Source organism: Anarhichas minor, unplaced genomic scaffold, assembly GCF_050575085.1.
Source record: "Anarhichas minor isolate MPS153535 unplaced genomic scaffold, ASM5057508v1 ptg000017l, whole genome shotgun sequence".
Classification (NCBI taxonomy): domain Eukaryota; kingdom Metazoa; phylum Chordata; class Actinopteri; order Perciformes; family Anarhichadidae; genus Anarhichas; species Anarhichas minor.
This window is the reverse complement of record NW_027466463.1, coordinates 13,833,313-13,857,132: the sequence shown is the minus strand read 5'-3', so window position 1 is coordinate 13,857,132 and position 23,820 is coordinate 13,833,313. Positions and strand designations below refer to the sequence as shown.

At 39.7% G+C, this 23,820-nt stretch overlaps 2 protein-coding genes and 1 long non-coding RNA gene across 3 annotated transcripts; 1 reads left to right on the top strand and 2 right to left on the bottom strand.

Moving 5' to 3' along the window:
• Positions 1-1,573: 1,573 nt before the first annotated feature.
• Positions 1,574-7,385, bottom strand: LOC142951898 (putative phosphatase phospho1). The gene is made up of 2 exons (XM_076093772.1): positions 7,317-7,385; positions 1,574-5,244 (listed from the first exon to the last, which is right to left on the bottom strand). Exon 2 carries the CDS (start codon positions 5,206-5,208, stop codon positions 4,435-4,437), a length of 774 nt encoding a protein of 257 aa, XP_075949887.1. The 5' UTR covers positions 5,209-5,244; positions 7,317-7,385; the 3' UTR covers positions 1,574-4,434.
• Positions 7,386-8,721: 1,336 nt separating this feature from the next.
• LOC142951896 (synaptic vesicle membrane protein VAT-1 homolog) lies at positions 8,722-21,882 on the bottom strand. Its single transcript, XM_076093771.1, has 7 exons — positions 21,760-21,882; positions 20,273-20,730; positions 15,865-16,072; positions 13,483-13,653; positions 13,177-13,266; positions 12,592-12,830; positions 8,722-11,598 (listed from the first exon to the last, which is right to left on the bottom strand). The coding sequence occupies exons 2-7, from the start codon at positions 20,654-20,656 to the stop codon at positions 11,389-11,391; spliced, it is 1,302 nt and encodes a 433-aa protein (XP_075949886.1). The 5' UTR covers positions 20,657-20,730; positions 21,760-21,882; the 3' UTR covers positions 8,722-11,388.
• On the top strand, positions 20,085-22,021 carry LOC142951897 (uncharacterized). Its single transcript, XR_012954619.1, has 2 exons — positions 20,085-20,592; positions 21,773-22,021. It is a non-coding gene; the product is annotated as an uncharacterized LOC142951897 (long non-coding RNA).
• Positions 22,022-23,820: the final 1,799 nt, after the last annotated feature.

Genomic DNA, 23,820 nt, shown 5'->3' with positions numbered 1-23,820 from the left:
TAATTTTCATCTGCAGTCCCAGCTTGATGTAACACGTTAAACGAAACAAGCTAAATAAACTGTTGTCTGTATATCCCTTGACTTTCTCTAGTTTTGATGAAAAATGTTGGTAAAAAGCCTATAAGTTAATAGTAACTTCTTACAATTTTCTATTAAGTCTTTTCTATTCTTGTCATTTCGGTTAAAAGCGTACGCCACAGATATAGCATTGCACTCCTATAACAGTGTCAAACGTGTTTAAAAGAAATAAAGTAAAATCAATGCAACCACGCGTTCTTCCTTGTCAAAACATGTTGCCTACATGACCAACATTGCAACTCATTAGCCTGCAGTTCTGTTGGAGATTCATGTGTGAGATTCAACCACAACCAACGCTGACTGGATGCCTCATCCCCTGCAGGTCACTATCCCGGCCGTGCTGGTGGAACATTCATCTCACCTCTAACGTCTTCTCGTATCATCACAGCTCAGTGTCTCTGTCCATCTTTCCTCTCCTCCTTTCAAACTGCTGACTCTTTCCACTGACCCCGCCACCTCCTCTTTTCTGTCTGCACTCTCATCCTCTGTCCTCCAATCCTTCCCTTCTGTCTTCACTTTGTCCTTTGGCTCTCTGAAGTCCTGCAAGTTGAGAAAGTGGTTTGGATGACTCCTCTTACTCCGGGTCTCTTCTGTCCTCCATCTCTCCATTACTGCCTCTGCTGCTAAATCAAGAGGACGGGTTGCGTCATGTGGGCCTTCTTCTCCTTGTCCCTTCTTCCTAAATCACTCCCCCATTCTCTACTAATGTCTTCGACACCGGCTTGACATTGTCTCTCCCAAAACATGAATTTAAAACCATCCACAAGTACAGTATTTATTCATTTGTCCCCTTCCCAACTGCCCAACTAGTTGAGGAATGGCCCTCTCTACTGAGACTCCATTGGGCTTTCCCACAACACAATTTCAATGTTGACTTTTAAAGATCATTCTTTGCCTTTGAAACAGCTGTTGACAAAACAATTATGAGTTAAGGTCTAAAAACTGAATTGGATCTTTTGATGGTATCACAAAACTTGCTCGATTCAAATTAACTAATTGATTAATTGTAATAAAAAAAAAAAGCATCTTGAAATGTCTTATTTGTTCTGACCAACAGTCCAAAACCCAAATTTATTCCAATTATAATGACATAAAACAGAGAAAAGCAGAAAATATTAACAATTGAGAGGCAACTAAGGATTTTTTGGGGGATATCAATCTGTCAATCGACTAATCTACTCATATATATAGTACTCTATATTTATTAATTAGTAATTAAAAAATACATGTATATACATATATATTTTATACAATACATATTTTATGTTACATTTTTTATTCTTGTCCTTCAAGCACTCAAAAAATGAAAATTTGACATTTCTGTGAAAACAAACTCATGTGAAAGCTCCAGAACAGTCACTAAATGGAGCTTGAGGTGAGATCGTTGTTGTCCATATCATTCTTTAATGAAACTGATAAGTTACGATGAGCCTCATCGATCCTCAAGAGGAAACTAGTTCATAGTCGCGGCTGTGAAACACACAACAGAAACAGATTAATCAGATAATGGCTTTATATTCCTGTCACACTGATGCTTTACACATAGAACTGGATCTTTGATTACAAACACTCACACCCAGGATACAGCAAACTACAAAAATTAAAAAAAGTAGCATATTACTCAAGCAGTCCCAACAACGCATCTTTTAATTTGGTTGTTGTGAAGCCATAATACCATTTTAAAGTTTCATTGAAAAAAAAAACTAGTTTGGTGATCTGGTGTTGATTCACATCCCTGAAAACGTCAAAAGTTTTACTTCCTGTTTTTCTCTTTTACATCATATCAAGAATACAGCATTTAATTATTGCACAAAACTCCATGGAAGTTTTACAGGTACACAGGCAGTTAGAGTTAATTAAATGACCCACCGTTACATTTTTTATATAATAAACTCACATGACTTTAGTCTCCTACTCACAAAGCATTAATGGATTAGGTTTTGATCTCAAAGAGTTTCGGGATCACACTCCAGCTGCATTGATTACTTCTCATAAACATCGATACTTTTTGAATCATAAATGATCATCTTAGAGCAGCAAATAAACATATTTCATAAACACATATCATTGTGTTTGCTTGTCAATACTTTTGCTTCTACTCCCTGAGAAACTAAAACACTGAAAAAGAAAATACCAGCACTTTTACAGCATAACGTTGTTTTTTAAGGCTAGAAGTTTTTCATCAATTAACAAGTTTATTACTTATCTTTTTGACGGCTTTTCATCAGCACACAAACTTTCTTATTATTATCTGCAATGGCTTGCTGTTCAGTATATGGATAAAAAAATGAATGTAATTATACACTCAATTATTCTACCTCTGGCCTACAGTTACTAGACAGGACCAATATGAGTGTTAACTTGTCTGTATACTAACATGGAAACCTTAAACAGGCTTTAGTACTTTAGCTAATGTACAGTATGCATGCCCAATGAGAATCATAATTTAAACAGCTTTTTGTAAACAGGATGGGAAAAACAAAGATATTTATCAAGACTTAACATTTCACAATTTCCTGAATTAAAACAAAATATTAATGTCCCTGTAAATCATCTCAATGTATACAAGTGCTCCTTATTTTTAAATATATTTTCAAGTCCATGTCATAGATTTAGTGAGGCAGAATGAGGCTACGTGTCGAGTCGAGTATGCAAATATATACTAATATAATCGTCACTCACTCACAACACTGCTGTTTACTGGGAATACATTCAAACAGGCTGCAAATCCTCCTCAATCTAAATATATCTGTTATCAATACTAATATTCACTGTGAATGTTAAAAGGGTACAAGTACAGTGAGAGCGAGCTAATAATAATAATACACAAATACAATTAAAATTCTTCAATTGGTACTTTGCATTAGACTTTTTTTCCATTGTTTCGGAGTCACAGGGTATAATGTTGTACCAAAGTGCAAGCGTATGGCTACAGCGTTCCCTTTGGATCTCATGCTGGTGTAGATCACTGTTGTATAATCAAGCCCTAGATTAGGTATCAGTAATGAGTGGTGGACAGAGACACCTTATCCCTGCTCTCTGCCGTCCTTGTCCCTGTCTGACACAACATGTGTGGTCTTTTGTCCCATGCGGTGCTGCAACACCTGATCCTGCTTATGTGTCTATCATCGAGGTCCTTGAATGCAGTGTTGAGTGTTTTAAAAAAAAATAAAATAAGCCCGTCAACACAAGAGAGCACCGAGAGTGGAGTAGATTCAAGCTGTTGCTCTAGCTCACTGAAATCCCTACACAGTACCTGTGACACAGAATTTCCTGGCTAGGGTTGCTCAACAGTGTCAGATACAGTGAGATAGTCAGATGTAAACTACATTACATTCATATTGAATGAGATGGTGTGTTAAATGAGCTGATTGCATTTGATTTAGCTCACTCCGGAGCACACTAGACACAACTTTGGTTAAGATCTACTCTGATCTTCAGCATTTTGATCGAACTCAAAAACCAGAACTTAGAGCATCATTTGCTTTTTCTCCATTATTGATCATGATTAACTTGATCGGGGATGTATTTGCATTCAAATGGAAATCAAGTTCTAATACTGCATACTAAAACATATTACTTAGTATGAGAATAGGTGTTTAGGCTAGCATTAAAGGTATAGTTTGGACATTTTTGAAATTACACTTAATCACATCTTGCAGCGAGTTAGATGAGAAGACCTATAACACTCTCTCGTGTCTACAGAAAATATGCTGCTTGGTATCTTAGCTTAGCATTAAGACTGGCAACAAGGAGAAACGGCTGGCTATTTCCCCCTATTTTCAGTCTTTATGCTAAGCTAAACTAACCAGCTGCTGACACCAGCCACATATTTATCACAATATCTAACTCCACAAGAAAATCTCAAACTATTCATTTAAAAACAGGTGATTCAAACAGATGCACACTATTTGGCTACGTCTTTACAGATTGTGCCAAGTGTTGCTGGGGTAAAATCATGCATATCCTGCAGCTCACCAGGACTGGGATTCGTGCACTTTTGCTATATTTGCCCCTCTCATTGCCTTTCTCTTTCACACAATCACACGCACACACATTTTAGTTAGATAACTTTTGGGGACATTACATTGACTTACATTTTTGTCCTGGAATCTTATCCTAACACTAATCACGACTTGCCCAAACCTCACCCTTAAATTACCTAAAAATCAGCTTTTTCCTCTAATCTGTTGGCCTCTAAACATGGCCTTTGTTCCCAATTAACTGTCCTTTAGTCTGAAATGTGTCCCCAAAAGTAGCCTAGGTTAGGAACACACACACACACACACACACACACACACACACACACACACACACACACACACACACACACACACACACACACACACACACATCTCATCTCTCTTCCATTATTTTCTTCAGGCTGTCCACTATGTCCTCGCCGCTGACCCAAGGAACTATGTTTGCCTTGAACTTGGCTGCCTGGGACATCTCCAGCAGCAGCCTGTGCATGGGGAAGTCCCTCCTGGGGAAGGCTGTGTCCCGGGGCCCCAGAGCCAGAGAGGGACAGATATCATTGGCCCCATCTCCGATATAGAATACCCTCTGAAAAGGAGCACCACTACGCTCCTTTTGTCGGCCCGTCAGATAGTCCCGAAGGATCACCTGCTTGCACATGTTGTCGGGACAGCAGGGGCACGAGTGGGAGTGGAAGGGGAGCAGCACGAGACGGCCAGTTGTGTCAAAACTGGCCGGGTTTGTGAAAATCTTGGCGAAAAGGTGGCGCACCCCGGCGCTCTCCAGCCACGTCTCGATGAAGTACATGTTGGCGTCGGAGACCACGGCCAGCTCAAAGTCCTGCTGATAGCCCTGCAGATACTGGAAGAGGTTAACGAGGCCAGGTGTGGGTGGGATCTTCTCCACCGCTGAATGGATGGAGTCCTCAGACACGCCCTGCTCCGCCATGTACACCAAGACCTTCTGCATGTGCTCGTTGTAGTGCCCCTCCCTGTAGCTGTTTCTCAGCCAGTCAGGAAGCCGCTGGCCTGGCAGAGCGCGCACCACAGCATCGTCACTGCTCTCATTGATGATGGTCTCGTCAAAGTCGAACAACACTAAAAAGTGCGGTTGCTGTGGCGCCGCATGGTCTTGGTGCGATGGAGCCGCCATCTTCGGTGAGCGGAGGAAATGGTGAGTGGTCCCTCTCTAAGAAAAGGAGATGCCAAGGACAACAGATTCTGAGGAGCATTTCACAGTTTTATTACACCCTTCTCTAAAAATAAAACGTTACTGGCAGGATGCCATTTAGTATGACATCATGAACATCCTGTTTACTCTGCACCATTCCTTTCCACTTGTAAACATATGTTTCCTCTACAGCTTATAGCGTAATTAAGATAATTTGTACATTTGGATGTTTCTTCAGCACGCTGCAGTTAACTTGAACGTGGACACTTAGCGAAAGAAACAATCTCGAGGTAAATGTTCATTTTCTGGAAATATCAGACTGTCTTTGTTTAGAACCCTGCAGCATCTGATATGCAACACTCACACACTTCTTATACTCATCATAGTTCTCCACTCAAACATGCCTTCATTCCTTTTGGATTGAGGGAATAAAACTTTATTTATACATTCCAGATCTTACATAGTCATGGCAGATCTGTTTGTAGCACAAGGCATAAGTTGAGTGAAGAGAGAGCTGTAACATCACAGCATACCTTTGCCATAAATGGAACAGATATGAGTGGTGACGTCAAACCAGCCTAGTGAGGCGTGAAATAGTAAAGCTACTCAAGTAATGTACAATTACTACTTTTGATGAATTTACAAGTATACATGCTATTTCATACTTCTAATACAGAACATTTAGGGGACATATGGATCACCTTTACTCTGCATAGGCTGAAGGACGATACTGCCCTACAGACATAAAACACAGTAACTATATATTTGGTCAAAATGGATCGAAGACCAGAATCTTTGACTTTTTGGACATCTGCTTTAACATATAAACATTATTGTGGGTGAGCAAATTTGCACAAGAACTAAAAAAGAAGAGTTAAAAATCAAAACGCAGTGACTGCACTCTGGCTAGCCAAGGATAGTTGAAAAGATACCTGAAGCTAATTTAATCATTTTCACTGTTTCCTGTGATTGAAAAATCAATTCTGTCCCACATTGAGTTCTTTATGCCAAATTGATAAGGTGATAGCTAAATCTAAAAAGGAACACCAGATAAGTTCATTAAAAATGATTTCATGAAACTAGCTCATTTGTTCAAGTGGACCATAAAGCTGAGAAGATTTTATGATAAGTCTATGACCATTGTTAAAACGGCATAAAATGAATGTTTTAGGGCTCATAGATCTGTTACATAGTCTGGCTAAGAGCCTTTTTTGTCAACTTCAGGCAGTTTGCAGATTAGGATTTCACATCCAAAGTGCATGATCATCCTGTAAAATAAGATTAAGATAAAATTAACTCCTCAACCAGCTACAACATTTTAATACTATTTACACATCAGTAATCAGCACTAGTAATAGCCTTATAATATTCTGCATAGTGAGTATTCTGCTGTTGAAGCTTAAGTAAGGTCTGAGTACTTCTTCCACCATTGGAAACAAATTGTACAGGACTGACAAACCTATAAATAGACCTTTAGTATGCTGCAAAATAGGATATTCAGAGTAATACAATTCCATGAAATAGAAATAGACAGGGAACATACCACTGACAAGCTTAAGATTGTGATATAAGAAGGTCATGTGCCAGAATAGCCGTGTCTAGTTGTCACATGCATCTTGCACAACATGTACATGCTATTTAAATCCACACACCATTGTAGCAACACCTTAGCCTGACAATAACCTAATAGAGAATTAAACTTGGTTCAAATGCATGCATACCGTTTGTCTGACAATGTCAGCTCATTGGTGTAATAATAACAGACCTGCTGGTTTGACTCTCACAACTGTAAATGTTCTGTAACCTGCAGTTTGGCTGCACCGTGCAAAGTGCAGCCTGGTCTGCCACAGCAGCGCCATTATTTATAGAGCATATTTACACTCTCTAAGCTATCTAATTTTAACCCCGGAGCAGCTATTCCTGTACGAGAGGTTACTACTGAAAGTCATTCGAGGGCTCTGTCAGGAGTCGTTAGGCTGACCGGGTGTATGTCCGAGAGGAAAAGATTAAAAGGCAAATTCAAACAGTAAAATCACACAGAGGGAAAAAAAAGAAATGTGCTGATTAAGAACAAGAAAAAGCAGGCCTACCGGCGGTGGGCATATGAGCGAATATGGTAGGCTAGACGCCCGGCTCCGGAGACCGCATCCCAGTGACGCGGCAAGTCTCCCACAGCAGTGCAGAGGGTATTCCCTTTTAAAGCCAGTGTCAAATGACCAAGCGTGAACACAGCACTTCCGACGTAACCTTTCAAATTAAAAGACCAAGAGAGGAACACTCTTTCAACTGACGCTTTAGAAATAGCAGAGTTCAACAGAAACAGCACACATCTTCTAATTCAACAGCTCAGACACTATTCTAGCTTTACAAAGTGTATAATGACCAGTTTTTGTTGGTGAAGAGTCATTACAACACACATTTGGAAACACATTGGCTGAATTACATATTCTTTGACAATTCTGTTCTGCAAGTAAATGTATATTCTGCTCTATATTGCACTTGGACTCAAGGATGAGTGATGCAATTATGCCATAATGTACAGCGCTGTATGGTGTCTGGTGAATTTGAATTCAAGGTGCAACTCAAGCTGATGCAGTAGCAACAATATTAACAGCCTATTAACTCACTTAATTGACAATCGAAACAGCCAATGTTACACTGTGGTAGGAACACGTGTTGTAGTTCTAAAAAAACATGAGTTATCACTTTGCCCTGTGCTGGAAATGTCCATCTAAAAATAAATGGAGGCATTTCTGCTGCTACGTGCATGAGACTAGCATTCCCTGCAGACCGCTGAGGGTTAAACAAAGGACATCTCCTTAACTGTGTACAGTATCTGCTGTACAAAGGGCCGGGCAAACTCTGAGTGACGCAAGAACAAGATAAACGTCCAGAGTTACATTATCTGCTGATAGAACAAGGGGATATTAAGCATAATGTTATCACTATATCAAAACATTTCAGCCTCTCTACCCTTTAGAAACATACTGTGTTGTGCTCCGTATACCTACCTTTAGTGGTTTTAACATTTAATGAACTTTTGACCTTTGCGCATAGTGTTACACACAAAAGTATGTATCAGAGATTGAGCAAAACAGCATGTTAATACAGTTTACAGTGGCATAAAACATATTCACAGCCCAGTTTATTTTTCTCCTAGTTTTTGTCATGTTGTGTTTTTCCCTCATATATTTTGGAAAAGCTGCCAGTGAGTGTGTCCAAAAATTGACCAGATGAGGACCTCTGCTGGTCGCCAAGTATGTCTTATTAGTCAACCCGAAAAAATTGGTTCCAGGTTCGGGCAACTTATCTTTGTGGGACAATTGATACAAAACACAACAAATGTTAAATATAAATGGCATGTTAACTATGATGTGAACACACCTGTAGTTTGCTTTCTTGGCTTCATTTAAGGTGATCATACACAATCATGAGGGTCAATGCCCCCTTAATCAATACAGAATCAATTGAGTAATTCACAAGCTTAGAGGAACATAATGTGATAACACTTTAATAATACAGACAGGTTCCGGCCATTTAACACAGAAGGCAAATGTGCATAAAGTGTGCATAAAAATGATAAAAAGGCAGCGTTGTTTGATCACCATCATGAATACAATAACACATCAAATATTTCACTTATTGAGACATAAATGTTTTGGGGCTCAACATCATACTAGAGATTAATAGACTCAGCACACAGAATGATCACGATCATATCTATTATATGTACAAAAAACATTGCATGAATAAAGCATTAGAGAATCTTTGAATGGGTTATTGTTAAAAGGGGTCATTACATATTTAACAGCTATGTTTTAGGATTTTATTACGAAACGAATGTAATGTCTTATTAGAAAGTGAGGAGGCGCGGCTGTAATTATGTTTTACATTTAACAAGGCAGGCTACTGAACATTTTGTTTACAGGCAACACTGTAGAGTATTTTAATTACATATTTAGAAGGCACAATTTCACCACTAGATGTCCCTCACCGCATGGGTGAATACCATTTCCATTTATGTAGATTGTCATATTATTATGGGAAATATGAGACTTTTTCACTATTTAGATAACCACCTTTGAATGTTACATTTAACACAAAAGAAAAATGTTGTTCTGAAGTTATATTTCCCGCTGTAATCATAATAAATGTGTCAAACCTTTTAGCATTACAGAAATATATGCAAAGACGATCTAGCAGTGGTTTGGTGTATCTTCACCAATTGCCCTTTAACATCTGGAGCACAATCTCCAACATACTCATGAGTTTAAACTCCTCTATTTGGTTCAGTAGTTAAATGAAACTTCTCCATCGGTCATAAAGGCAAACATCAGGCTTCTGGGTAGAGCAACAACCAGAAATAAAGTATTAATCTAAATCTAACACTAACGCACACTGGGATTTTTGTAACAAGTTGAACTTCACATAATCACAATGAGCCGACTTCAGTTCCCACTCAAAATCCACATCAGATCTTACGTCATACCAGGAGAAGGAAACCGAGCCAAACTTAAAGTCACAAATGTAAATAATATTCAGCATATTCTGTGAAACGTTCTTACTCTCTCCGAAGAGCTTTTCTTTAAACAAGATATGCTGGAGAGGGAGAGAGCGTTTTCAGAGAGTTGGGCCACAGAGCGAGACAGAAAGCAGGACTGAGAGGGTGGGGAGAGGAATGTGCCGAGCTGCTCTGGTGCGGATGAAGGGAAAACTCTTTTCTCTTGTGCTTCTGTAGCGTCTCTCTGCGTCACAGCACTGACTTACACCCGCAGCTGGAGAAAACATACCGAGCCCACTATTTAAGATCATCCATTCAAAGATACAGACATGCAAAAACATACAAATTATTACTGTGAAGAAAATGGAAACTTAATAATTCATCACTTTACTTTAAGCGCTTCAGCATGAATAAATATTGAGCAAAGAAATACAAAGTGCATAAAAGCAAAGCACCATCCCATTTTTTTCTTCATAACTTTTATAACCCACTCCCTGTATATATATATATATATATATATATATGTGTATATATAAGAGGAATGACTAAGTAACACATACTGTAGTTCTGTAAACACTTATATTTTTTTATTTGAAGAGGCAATGTAGGATTTAAGAAAGCAGCTAAATCAATCGAGGTGAGATGCCTTCACATGGCTTGCCGAACAGTTTTAGCTCAAGTTCAGCACAACATTGTTTGGAAGAAAACCCAAACGAGTGCCAAGACAGGGAAGTCCCGCTAATTGTTATTCACAGACTTGGTGGCAGTAGTGAAAGCTGACTTTAAATTTGGCACAAATATGAGAGAAAAATACAACAATTTGAACTAGAATACAAAGAGAGACTTTTGTCGAACAACATTCATGAAAGAGGAATTTGAGTTTTGCATCACAACCCATGAAACTAGAACGATCACTACTATTCCTAACAAGCCTTATGCTAATGTTAACTGATAAAATAGGGTTGGCTAATTTGATTACAGTTACTCATTACTTCATCAAATTAATATTCTGTAACTGGATCCAAGGAGTTAACAAAACTCAGTAATTTATCTTGATTACATTCAAATCACTTTGCCAGTTTTGATGACTCCGATTAAAGAAAAAGCACAAAGGGAAATGTATTTCAGGTTAGTATACAGAGAATCAGAACCAGGGCTGGTATATATGAAGCCATTATTTAAATCTTAAATGCATCAAAATTCTACCACTGACAAAATGATGCCATTCTTCTCACAGTTAAGAAAAAGTGCCTTACATCAGCAACACAATCAATTAAGAAAGCTGCAACAAAATGAATGAAAAAAACAAACAATGAACAAACAAACAAAGTGAAAATCAATATTATTCTCAAAATATAAACTTGCCGGTTATCTTCTAATGGAAATGTTTAATTTTTAGGTCGACCTTTTTTTGCAATATAGTGAAGCATATATATATATCCTACACACACACCAGACCTGGTGACAAACTTTCCCAAAGTATTCCCAACATAACACTACACTGTAGACATATTACACCACAAAATCTTCAAAAACATTTGAAAATACTGACAAAATCAAAGATTACATGGCATCTTGTTTTTCTTCTCTTTGTGAAAAGCGAACAAAAGTTAACTCGTTCGGGAAGTGCTTGAAAACATCATTGAAATAAACACTCTTACTCAATCCTCTGCCTTAACTTCCTCTGTGGCCTTTTCTTCCTTCTCGTCGATGGCAGCTTCAGTTTTTTCCACATTTTCTACCGGCTCGGGGTTGGACTTAGATTCCGCTGCTTCCTCCTCCTCCTTCGCTTCCTCCTCCTTTGCTTCAGGGAGAAGGATGACTTTCCCAATGTTTTGGCGTTCGTGCATGCGCTTCATGGCATCAGTCACCTGACAGAAAACAGAGGAGCGAAACGGATGTGCAAAACTGGTATTGCTTAATTTTAGGTCATGCATTTTTTTACCGTGTTGCTTTTCCCGTCTCCCAAAGACAATATTATTTGCACCAGATTTGTAGTAACTACACGATACACACGCTAATGGCCGATCAGGCTATCTACGCTTAGTGTCTCTGCAATAAGTCATCTGCACTTCCTATTATTTCCTGCCTTAGCTTTTGTCCGTTTCCTGCTCGCAGACGCAAATTCAGCATTGTTTTGCAGCACACTCCTGTCTAACCTTGAAGTGAGCCAGAGAAACTAGAAACACGGAGATATCCCCGTAAGTAGTGGATGCCACGGCAACAATTTAGACCCGTCACCTAGCAACGGCCCTTAAGTACCGACTCATCTGACGGGGGTGATCGAGAGTAATGGAAAAGAGGAAAACACCAGAAGGCTGTGATGCAGAAGAAGCTTCAGTGGAGCTCCTCCTAAGTGACGTACATCCATCGAATGTCTGTGAATGCTCCGAGCAGCTGAGCTTCTGCAGCTTGAGAAATTGTTCAACATATTAGGAAATAAGCTTATTCACTTTCTTGCCGAGGCTTAAATGAGAAGATGATGCCACTCTAATAATATGAAGCTACAGCCAGCAGCTGGTTAGCTTAGCTTAGCATTAGGACTGGAAACGGGGAGGAACAGCTAGGCTGACTCTTGTTTGTTTGATCCTCAAAAAAAAAAAAAAAAAAGTGGAAAACTTGTGTTGTATGCAGATTTGTTTTTACCTTTGGCCAGAGCCAGGCTCGCTGTTTCCCCTTGCTTCCAGTCTTTGTGCCAAGCTAAGCTTTTGTTTTCATAGTAATCATACATCATTTTATTTCTTTTCATTTCTAAGAGTTGTAGAGGTAGATTCAGTTTCACCTCAGCCCAGAAAGTGCAATCAAGCGTGCTTAAAAAGTAGTACCTCTTTCACATTTTAGATGTAAAACACGGTTAAACCAACCTGCTCGAAGTGATAGCATGAGTCAATGCGGGGCTTGATCTTTCCCTGATCGTAGAGCTCCAGCAGCTTGAACATAGTCCTGCTGATGAGTTCCCCATCAGTGATGTAGCCCAGGTGGAAGCCGCAGACGGCCTTGTTGGACTGCATCAGTTTGAGCGCGGTGAGAGAGAGCTGGTTGTACCAGGTCTTTGCCATGGCCAACAGGTTCTTCTTCTGGCCTGTCACACAATTGGCTGCACCTAGAATGCCGAAACAATAGAACAGTGTACACAATAAAAACTCTATTTATATCCATCTTCTGGAAAAAATTAAATCTTCAGATAAAAGTGTAATATTTCCCTCTGAATTGCTGTGGAGTATACAGTAGCATGAAATGGAAATACTCAAGTAAAGTACCTTAAATATGTATAGTACTTGAGTAAGGGTACTTAAGTTACTTCCCACCTTTGTTAGCTTTCGTTCAAGTCTATTCATTTTTTATAGGATTATGCAAAAAAACTGCCTTATTAAAATAAGCAAAAATTACATTTAGGCAGACTCAAGAAATGTATGAACAGATTTTGTTTCCGTTTCCGGGTGACTTACCAAAGACTACAAGCGTGCCCAACGGTTTCAACAAACTGAAGCCTTTCTGGGTGTCTGAACCACCAAGTGGGTCGAGGACGATGTCCACTCCTGCAGAGAGACAGAATTTGAAGTGAATGAAATGAATGGGGGGGGAAAAATAAAGATAAGGATTTTTGTATGTCACTTTATCAACTTGTTATTGAAGAAACAAAAGACACTGACATATTGATACAATTAAATCCATACCATTAAATAGAATAATATGTCCTTTTTTTGTGCCGAAACACGACAACTGGCAGTACAAGCAGTTGTGTGTAATCTCACCTTTCGGGCTGATTTTGCGAATTTCCTCCATGTAGTCTTTGGTGCGGTAGTCGATGGGGTGAGTTACGCCGCCTTGGGCAATTGTCTCATGTTTGGTGGCTGATGCCGTGCCAAAAATAGTCACATCTGGCACAGTCTGACACAGCTGGGTGACAGCGATACCAACACCACCTATAGATGTGCAGAATCAAACTGAAGTCAGAAAGGTGACTGCAGGCATTTCAATGTTCACCTTTGAGATACTTATAGGACATATATAGGGGAAGACTGGATTTGAATGGGGTTAAACTAAAAAGTACCACGTGTTCTGTAGATAACAGTGTAACAGTGTTGGATTAGATTCATTTCTAATACCTCCAGTGAAAGAAGTGATGTTACACTTAATTCTACAGCGGTTGGTGATGTGATTTTAGGGTGGTTGAAACTTTGAAAGATTGAGGAACAAACAGCTGCAACAGCAGACAGTGTTTTCTGGACAGTGAAAGGGTTTTCACAATAATGGCTGCCTGGGTGTGCAAGCTCACCAGTAATCCTTCCTGCCCTCTCCTCCACCATGGCCTCGTGTGGCTGATTCATAGACGTCAGCTGACACAGCCACCCACACACACATTAAACACTGAAACGTGGCCTTAGGGAGGGGGAGGGGGAGGGGGGGGGGGGATGCAGGAGAGCTCTGGACCCTGATGGTGGATGCTGATATTAACTGACCTGTATACTTGGACTCGAGTGTGGTTGATAAACACAGCTATCTTTTAAACATATGATAAATAACTTCAAAAAAACAAAAGCTAAAGATGATAAAACAAACGGCATGAGGAATTGTGGTAACACTTTCTATGACGCACATGTCTCTAATGCATTATAAACATACTTATGTTATAATTTGAAAATTCCAAGCACTCACACAACAGGGTCATAATTACCCTTATTAACTGAAGTACACACTATAGCGTTGTGAAGTTGTTTCACCGCCCGTCTGAAAGGCTTTATTGCTGTCACACCCTCAAGAGAGGAACATCTGAGGGTGTGTGTCTACTGCTCAGGTTAAAAACAGAACAGAACATAGCATAGCACATAATATAGTACAGCACAGGTAATGTATTTTTTAAGATAAAATAAGAATGTGGCCAACCGGAGACCACTGTAGAAAGTGAATAAAATGTCAACTGTCCAGTATTTCAGCTGTTTGTTCCTCTGTCTTTCAAGGTTTCCCTAAAATCACATCACAAACCACTGAAGAACTGGGTGTAATACCACAACTGTCAGTGGAGACATTAGAAATGAGTATGACCATAATCCCACCACTGTGAAATCTACTGTGCATGTATAACCTTTCAACCCATTCAAATCCAGCTTGCCCCTTTTCGTATCAAAGTATCTCAAAGGCTGAACAATCTTATTCTGACTGTTTGACAGTAATACTGTATTTATTCTAACTCTGAATTATGTTTGAATCATGTTATCCATATTTTCAGCTGGACATAATTGATATATTTGGGAAGTCGTGGGTCTCTACTCGAATAATAATAAAAAAGTTCTATGTTTTGAATGCGAGCGTGCCCTACCGGCTCGCTAGCGGCCGTCGCAGAGCTCACAGGAAGGTCGCAGCTGAAGCTCGGTTTTTGCTCGACGTAACAAAGCCAGCGCAACAAAGAATGACACCATCACAGTTGTAGCATCGAGTGTGAAGGCTCCGAAAGTTGACGAAGCACTTGGTCATGCAGCTCTAATTTTTTGTAGCTTCAGCATCGTTGGCTGCAAGCCGCCAGCTCAGCCGTCGTCATGTTGAGAGGCAATGGATATGCTCTCAACATCGCGTTTTAGAAAATGCATATAAATGATTTCCATCCTTCTGCGATTAAAAAAAATACTCCACGAGCACCTTGGTTATTCAAACACTAAATTCTCAACAGCAAATGAGACATATTTACTTGTTAAAGTGTCGGGGCGCCTTTTTAAAATGTCAGGTGTTGCCAAAGCAACCATGCCTGATAATGATCCTGTTTTACATTTTATGAATAAGCTTTTATGAGACCACAACACACACACACACACGCACACACACACTATCTTGACCTATGACAGATGGACTCTCGACTGATCATTTTTCAGCACAGAAATGCGGCTGCATTCAAAGCAGTGATTAGTGACCCGGAGTGAACGAGCTGTGTGACTCTTGACATGTTACCCAGGAGACTGGGGGAGATGTTTGTTAAACGTCACAATCAAATCATGGCGGTCATCGTGTCTAAAAAAATCACAATTTTGGTTGATTTATTATGTGTAATGATATCTTTTTCAATTGAATACAGTGAATTGTCTATGGGATGTCAGAATACACTCACTGGATTAGGTTTTCAGTATTCACTGTGTGCGTCTTACCTGCTGCCATGTGGACGAGAACACTCTTGCCCGGCCTCACGTTGGCCATCTCAAACAGCATCATGTAGGCGGTGATGTAGTTTATGGGGATAGCGGCACCTTCCTCAAAGCTCATCTGCTCGGGCATGGGGAAGGTGAGATTGGCGGACACAACAACAACTTCCTGCCACATGCCACTGCGGCTCATTGCGATGACTCGATCCCCCACCTGAGGAAGGAAAGAAAGTAAATAAATGTATTTATTTTGGCACAATTCTGATATAAAAGAAAACCCTGGTCCTATCTCTTTAAGGCTAGGAGTATGAGCGGCTGCACAATTAATCTAATATTAATTGCAATCACAATTTTGGCTTCCCACAATTAAATGAACATTATCGACTCTGAAATAGACGTTGAAAATATGTGCTTCTCTCAAAAAACTCGGCTGCATATCAAATCAAGCGCCTCCTAAACTAACAGCCGGACGTTTGAGATGTTTACTGCTGCATGTACCATGTTTCTGTTCAAATGAGCTCAGACAAGGGGGCTTATGGGAAATGTTCCTGCTTTGTGTCCTGCCTTCTACCACAGGGACGTGCTATTATACAAGTATCACTGGTGATGCGAAACTTGCCAAGAAAAGTGAAGGACTCAGGAAAGAAGTCCGATTGTGAACGCTGCACTGCTTCCTGTTAAAACGGCCCCAAGAGCTCTGAGCCACACTTCCTGCTGCACACAAACCCATCACAATAGACAGATGACACACAAATATTTACACCCACATGTACAGACAATACAAACCTTCACACACAAACACATGTTGCATACATCTGTTTAAGTGAGATAACCTCAATAGCGCTTACTTCCAGCTTTAACTTCCACCTTCGGGTGACTCAAACGCTCCTTTTTGGAGTTGATAAAGTTTCTCAACCTCTGGTCTTATGAAATACTTTCAGACACCCACTAAGTGACCTCAAAAAACGCATGATAGTCAATGTAAAAAAAAAAAAAAAAAAAAAAAAGGCTGAGCTCACTTCCTGGAATGCTGACATGACCTGAGGTAACCGAAGTGATGTTTGAAGTAAGACAGTGAAGTGTGTGTGGAAACCTGCTGTTTATTTGAATACTACAAGACCTTTGCCAGCAAACTAAGCCAGACAATACATTTTTTACTGCTGTTTATATCAATGCATGATACTATAAACACAGGGCATCTGCTTTAAAATGACCAGATAATTGTCAATATACTGAGCTGAATACAGAACACATTGCCACACATCCTCTCATCACACAACAGTAAGCAGATTAAAGAGTTTATTTGCAGAACAGCCGGTGTTATCTCATTCAAAGCGGCCAGTTTGAAGGGTTTAACACAGAAATTACTGCTCAGTCTTCCAAAAATATCAATCAAGTTATGAGGCATAACCGTCAATGCTTGAAACTGGAGCGGCAAGCTGTAATGAGACCCTACATCACACATCTGCTCCGTCTGCTTTCCAGCCAGCCACGCCCTCCTGTCCTCGTCTGGAGAGGCCTTGCTGCTGGAGCCCGGCTCGATCTGGCCTGATTACAACAGGATCAGCCTCTCTTTGTAAACATGGGATAGCCTGCTGCTCCGTGTGTCCATGCATCCCACTGCAGTACCTCACAGGTTTCACATCTCAAGTTCATACTTAGTGCTTGTACATCTTGAACCTTGTTGGGATCCTTACATGCACACAATCTGCACGTGGTGTTTTGCTGCTTACTTCCAATAAAAAAAAAGGGGGTTTTGAGAGCGCACCGCACCTCTTATAGGATTCTTGCTCTCGAAAATGGAGAGACGGAGGAATGAGAGGGGGCTGGATAGGAGTGTAGTAAGGTGGTGGAGGAGGAGGAGGGAAATTCCATACTGACAGAGAGGGACACGGAGGGGCTTTGGTAATACCAAACACACATGTTAACACTAACAACACGAAAAATCTGTGCAATATAAAAATGATTCTGTCTTTATATATAATATTTTTTGTTATATTTTAACTATTGTGGATTTTTACTTATTTATAATACTTGTTTTGATCTTGTTTTGACTATGTCTCTTGTTTGCACTATCCACTACGCTGCTATAATCCTGTAAATGTCCCCGCTGCAGGACTAATAAAGTATTATCTTATTTTATCTTAAACTAAATACTGGCCTATAAATCCTAATAATAAAGATGTGTCTGATTGAAAGAGGACCGACGACTGACCTCAAAGTATCTCATTTGACTATTCAGACTGACTAAAGTTATGGCCTTGTTCACGCTACGGCTAAATATGGTTACTGCGTCTCATGTTAATATGGTCTCGTGTTCGCCATCAGAATGGTTACAAATCTAAACAAACTCTATGAAAGAAGTCACGACAACCGACTGACGTCCTATGCAGATGAGCTTGGTGGATGCAAAATTGAGGTTGTTAAACAAGACGTGCAGCTGCTCTGAAGGTCACAAAAGACTCTCCCAACAATCTGGATGAAATACTATTCCGTGCAAATTGAGCGAGGACATATGTCATTACTGGCTGCCATCTTTGTTTGGTTTAGGAAAAATAGGTGCAACTTGGGAAACAGGTTTAGCTTTTCCTTTTTTTATTTATTTATTTATTTATTTTTATAAATCACGCAGCAGACAGAATTGAGGCAACTGTAACTCTAATGTACTGTTAATACACAAGAGGCACAAACTGGAGCTAGGGCGCACGATGATTAACGGTGCAACGCTTCCTGAATGTTACACTTCTCTTGAGTGATTGGCAAGAACAGCAGATCATGGTTCAACATATTTAGCTCCTAAAACAAAAAAAAGCTTCTTCGGTTTGAAATGATTGAAAATGTATTTTAGAAGAAAATGAGGAGAAAAAACAAACAGTTGGTCCCCGAGGTCTGCATGGGAGTCATCTGTTGCCGAGATTTACATATAAAAAACAAATAACGCAGCTCTTATGAACCAAAAGAGACAGCTGAAGAATCAAATATGAGTGTCTTCCAGTGTAGGCACGCAGAACACAAGAGACTTCAAATGCTGCTGCTTTGATTCGTTGTACCAAGTAATCAGATCTGAAACTCTGAGTGAAAACTGGAGTTTTTGCAAAAGCCTGTGGCATAAAGTCATGGAGGTTGCTTGCAATGAGTCACTATGGTTTTTTTTTTTTTATCCGTTGTAGTAAAAATAAATGGAGAACAAATAACCAGTGGCCTCTGGATGCTCTGGGATCAGCTCTGCGGTATCTCAGGAAAATGTGCTTTAACTGCAGGGGAATCAGGTGCCTGTCTGCTTCAAATAGACCAGTCTGCAGCCAACAGGATTTAAGGGCGGCACAAGACACGTAGCATATAAATATTCTGTTCCCTTTCTTCATAAAACTCGACCTCTGGAAAGCTCTTTATCAAGAAGGTAAATGTGCTCTTGTGGCGTGGAGAAGAATGTAAACACACTTCAAGGACACACTGTAAATCAAACACTATTCATAACGCCAGAATATTACAGTTTCAAGCAAGAAAACACCATGTTACATTAATGGATGTTATTTGTGAAGGGGTTCTGGTTTTTTCACTGTGCACACACACAACATATTGAACAGAGATGTTTTAAAACATAGAAAAGGGCTGTTAGTACAAACAGTTATTAATTGGCCTATTCAGCAACTATTTTCAATTAATCGGATAATTGGCAAAAATGTCGAACATGTTTTGGTTCCAGCCTCTCAATTGTGAGGATCATCTGCTTTTCTATCATTGAAATCTTGGATATTTGGGGGTTTTGGGCTGTTGGACTGACAAAAGAAACAATTCCATCATCTTGGGCTGCAGCAAATTGTGACAGGCGTTTTTCACTTTTTAAATAATCTGCAGATCAATCTATAGAAACAAATAATCACGCAGGCCTAATTACTGGAGTAATACTCACTGACAGACATTGGTTGTCAGCAGCTCAAGAAGGAAAGAAAATGTCAAGTCCAAAAGCATAGAATCTGATTAATTCGGGCATTGTACGAGTCTTCAAAGCATACATTTAAACAGTTTATTTCACTATGACCCTATAAAACAGTGAAATAATGGCTGCCCCTTTCAGAAGTCTGCCATCAAAAGGCCAACCGGTTTTCTTCATGTATTTATAACTTTCACATTAGAAATGTGGTTACTTAAAAAGAAAAAAAAATCTGGTTTGGTGTTAGTGGAAACGATTACTAGCATGCTTTGGCCTGGAGTGACAACCCATGTGCCACTGAGAACCAATAGGAAGCAGATTTATCCACAGTCCAGAAACACTTTATATAGAAACACGTCAGTAAACCCACAGTTTAATTCAAAACTACCTCCTCAGCCGCTCCACAGCACATGCCTGACATATTTCGTGGTCTAAGTGGCAATTAGTGGGTGTGAGTGCGTTCGGCAGGCCTCCACTCACCTTCCTGTCCGTCACTCCCTCTCCGACGGCTTCAATGACCCCGGAGCCCTCCATGCCCAGGATGACAGGCGGGGCGGGCAGCAGCTCGTATAGACCCTGTTTGCCCAGGAGCTCGGCGAAGTTCAGCCCGCACGCCTTGAGGCGCACCAGGACCTCTCCCGCCTGCAGCTGCGGCCGCTCCTGCGTCTTCACCTGCAGCTTGATTTTCTCGTAGCCCCCGTGCCCCGTCAGGACCAGAGCCCGCCAGGAGAGGGGCTTCTCCTCGGCTGCAGGGCTGCTCGCCGACTCCTGCGGTGCTTCCGCAGCGGCCGCCGGCGGAGGTTCGTCGGGCTTCTTCTCCTGTTCAGGTTGTTGCTGCAGAGTTGGAGCCTCTTCGCCAGACATGATAAGCACTTGTGATGAGAGCCCTTCTAGGTGTTCGGTTCAGATCAATAGTTCAGCCTGTTTGGGCGTCAACACTCAGAAAAAAAACAAGTACCGAAATGAAACAATCTCGCTAAATGCACGTTTTTGTGGTAAATTGACATAAAATAGGTCCCTCAGTTAAGACAGTCGTATCCTTTGTGAAATTAGATTGTCACTGCGGGGTTTCCTGTGCGTGCGCCCCGCTCAACAAGTGATCAACGTCAATGAGAATCATGAATTCTGGTTTTGATTTTCACAATAAGAAACTTCCTGTCCCTCAAAAGCAATTCAATTGATCCAAACAGTATAGTAGGCTATAGTGTAAACAATGTACAGGCTATATTTAAGAGATTAAAGAAACATGATAGCCTATAACCATCAGTAGAGTCTTTTTTCGCACTGATGTGTTTATTTTCACAGGAAACGAAACGCAAAACACCATAATATTATTAGGATGTCTTAAAAGGATTGTGCTGGTGAAGTATAGAAGAAAATGAAAACAGAATAAACACAGAATAGACATCTACCAGTTTGAAAAAAAAGGAAAAAACAATGACGAACATGAGATTTTATTAATGAAGTCATATGTTAGTATTTTGTTGATCTATCAAAATCAGTCCGAGGGAAGCCATGAGGTCCCCCTGACCCAAGACATCTAGCCTATTCGCTTTTGAACAACAATGATAATATTAATAATATATCAGATTTATATAGCTTTTGTCAGCGAAGATGTGTTACAACAAAAAAAGCGCAGAGAATATAAGCTATGGTTTAATAATCGCTTTGTCCCTGTGTGGGTGCACTGTTTCCATTTCCATAGTTAACATAAATAATAAACAACATTTCTGTGAGTGTAACTGAATGAGTTCCTTTTAATCTGAAATCGACATAAAGCAAGATGTCACAGTTTTGAATGCTCCATAACCAAATGTGATATCAGCCTACATTCACTTGGCTAACTGACATTACATTTGCTCTTTAGAATGAGCCATATTTGTCGTGAATAGGATTCCATTCATGAAACTGACTTGAAAAAGCTTTTATTTCAATGGCAGGTCTTGTCACTTCCGGTGTTTTCCTACCTATTTGTTGCAGGCTTGACGCAGTTTAAAAAGTGACCGATCCGTTTCGTTGGCAAAAAGCTCAGAGATGTGAGCCAGAGAGCTGCGGAGAGCTTCAAACCCCGGACACTGGAGTGCTGGGAGGAAGAAATGGGATCGTTTAACTTAAGCTGTCACAGCTGGAGGAAACACATGCAGCAGTTCTGCTCCCATCTGCTGTTCAAGAGTTAAATAATGTTACAGCTATCTGGTGCACACAAATGTAAATAAATGATTATCTCCAGTATGCAGCGTTTGTTTTTGCAACAAAAGGCTTTTAGTGGATTTTGCAGTCTGAGGTTACTTGTATGGAAGTGTGTGACATTTATTATTTATTTATGAGAAATTAACTTAAAGACTTTCATTTCAGAATGAGAGTCACAAACTTCTATATGTTGACCCTGTAATACATTATTCTAAAAGAAAGAAAGAAAGAAAATCTAATGTATTTAAGGTCTTTACCATCTGTAGGCTTGCTTTTAAAACTCCTGACACAACTGGACAATTTAGGACATACTCAGGTGAAATACTTATAAGGTCCTTTCCTTCATGGCAATTATTAGTTTCCGTCACCCAACTTGTACCCACACACTGTCTGTGCACACTTCTTGCACCCTGCAACTGGAGCTGCTGTCTCATCTTGTTATGATGGTTGAGTCTGACAGACAGGAAGTGGAGGGATGGTGAGCTCGATAGAGGTGTTTTTAAAGGGCAGGAAATTCCTTTTTTATTAATATAAAAGCCACATGTAAGGTCTGAAGTTGCAGTTTCACACTTCCCTTTCCCCCGTTCAAGTTCTGAAGAAGCTGTCACTGACATTTAAAGACACACTCACACACACACACACACTAGTCACACTCAGGATGCTTTTGAATGCACCATGTGACCACTTGTTGGTTAACAGAAGTGTTCCATGCCAGAGCCGCTGTCAGCTACATTGTTGTCTGAAAGCTTCTTGCCATAATAACGTGTATGACATATTTTACTTTTGAATTTATTTTTGTTAATCACATTTTCCTCACAAAAAAGAAGTTAAGATTTTTTTTAAACTCCCTGTGAACTCAATTAAAATGGGGAAAAAGGGGAACATTTGACAATATGCATTTCTGCTATAGTTGGAGTTACAGTGTGTTAATTCATTTATATGTCTTACCAACTCTAACGACTGAAACCTATACAAATGTTTCCAGAAACAATTAATCTAAAAAAGTGCTGCAAGCACATACAACACATACAATGTTAAATTACTTGTACTTTACTTAAGGATTTTTATTTTCTGATGATTTATACTTCTAATCCTTTACAATTCATGGGGAAGATATTTTACTTTTTACTGCACTACATTCTTCTGACAGTTATAGTCACCAGTTACTTTGCAGATTAAGAGTTTACTTAGAAAATCTGTGATGAGTTTATAAATTACGATGCACTGGATTACGTAAACTACCCCAAAGTATACAAACTAGCCTTGACCTCCCATGAAATTTAAATGATGCTTGCATGTAAAATGCAATAATGAAGTGTTGTAATATTATGACATGGACAGGAACCATTCTGCTGCATAATGAGTACTTTTGCTTTTGATATTTTAAGCACATTTGGTTCATTACGCTTCTGTGGAAAACAAAAAACTGATGACATGTGCTACTATTAAATGTTAACATTGCCAGGAATATTAAAATCATATCATCAACACAAAAGTCACATGTTTACTATTAATTGCACATACAGTATTGCTGTAACATTAAACTTCATTTAAAAAAAAAAGAAAGATAAAATAAACTAAATTTAAAAAACTGTAGCCTGTGGCAAATAAATTGACTACTTCAGTTTGACCAGAAGATGGAGCTAAAATACTTTCCTCAGCTTTCTCTCTGTCTCTGAGTCTGCTCACTGATCTTATTGAAAATGACAATTTATAAAGTCAATAATGTAGTTGAATGACTAATAGTTATTCATAGGCTACCAAACAGTCAGGATGCAGGTTTCTATACAGGTTCACGTGCCAGTAAACCCAGTATCATTGATTAAAACTGAATTGTA

What these genes read in the sequence shown, in the direction of transcription:
- LOC142951898 (XM_076093772.1), bottom strand. Translation starts at nt 5,208, where the DNA reads ATGGCGGCTCCATCGCACCAAGACCATGCGGCGCCACAGCAACCGCAC.
- LOC142951896 (XM_076093771.1), bottom strand. Translation starts at nt 20,656, where the DNA reads ATGTCTGGCGAAGAGGCTCCAACTCTGCAGCAACAACCTGAACAGGAG. An exon ending in TCTCGTCCACATGGCAGCAG is followed by an intron (nt 13,654 to 15,864) that starts GTAAGACGCACA and finishes GCACATCTATAG; the next exon opens with GTGGTGTTGGTATCGCTGTC. An exon ending in GGGCACGCTTGTAGTCTTTG is followed by an intron (nt 12,831 to 13,176) that starts GTAAGTCACCCG and finishes TCGGCATTCTAG; the next exon opens with GTGCAGCCAATTGTGTGACA.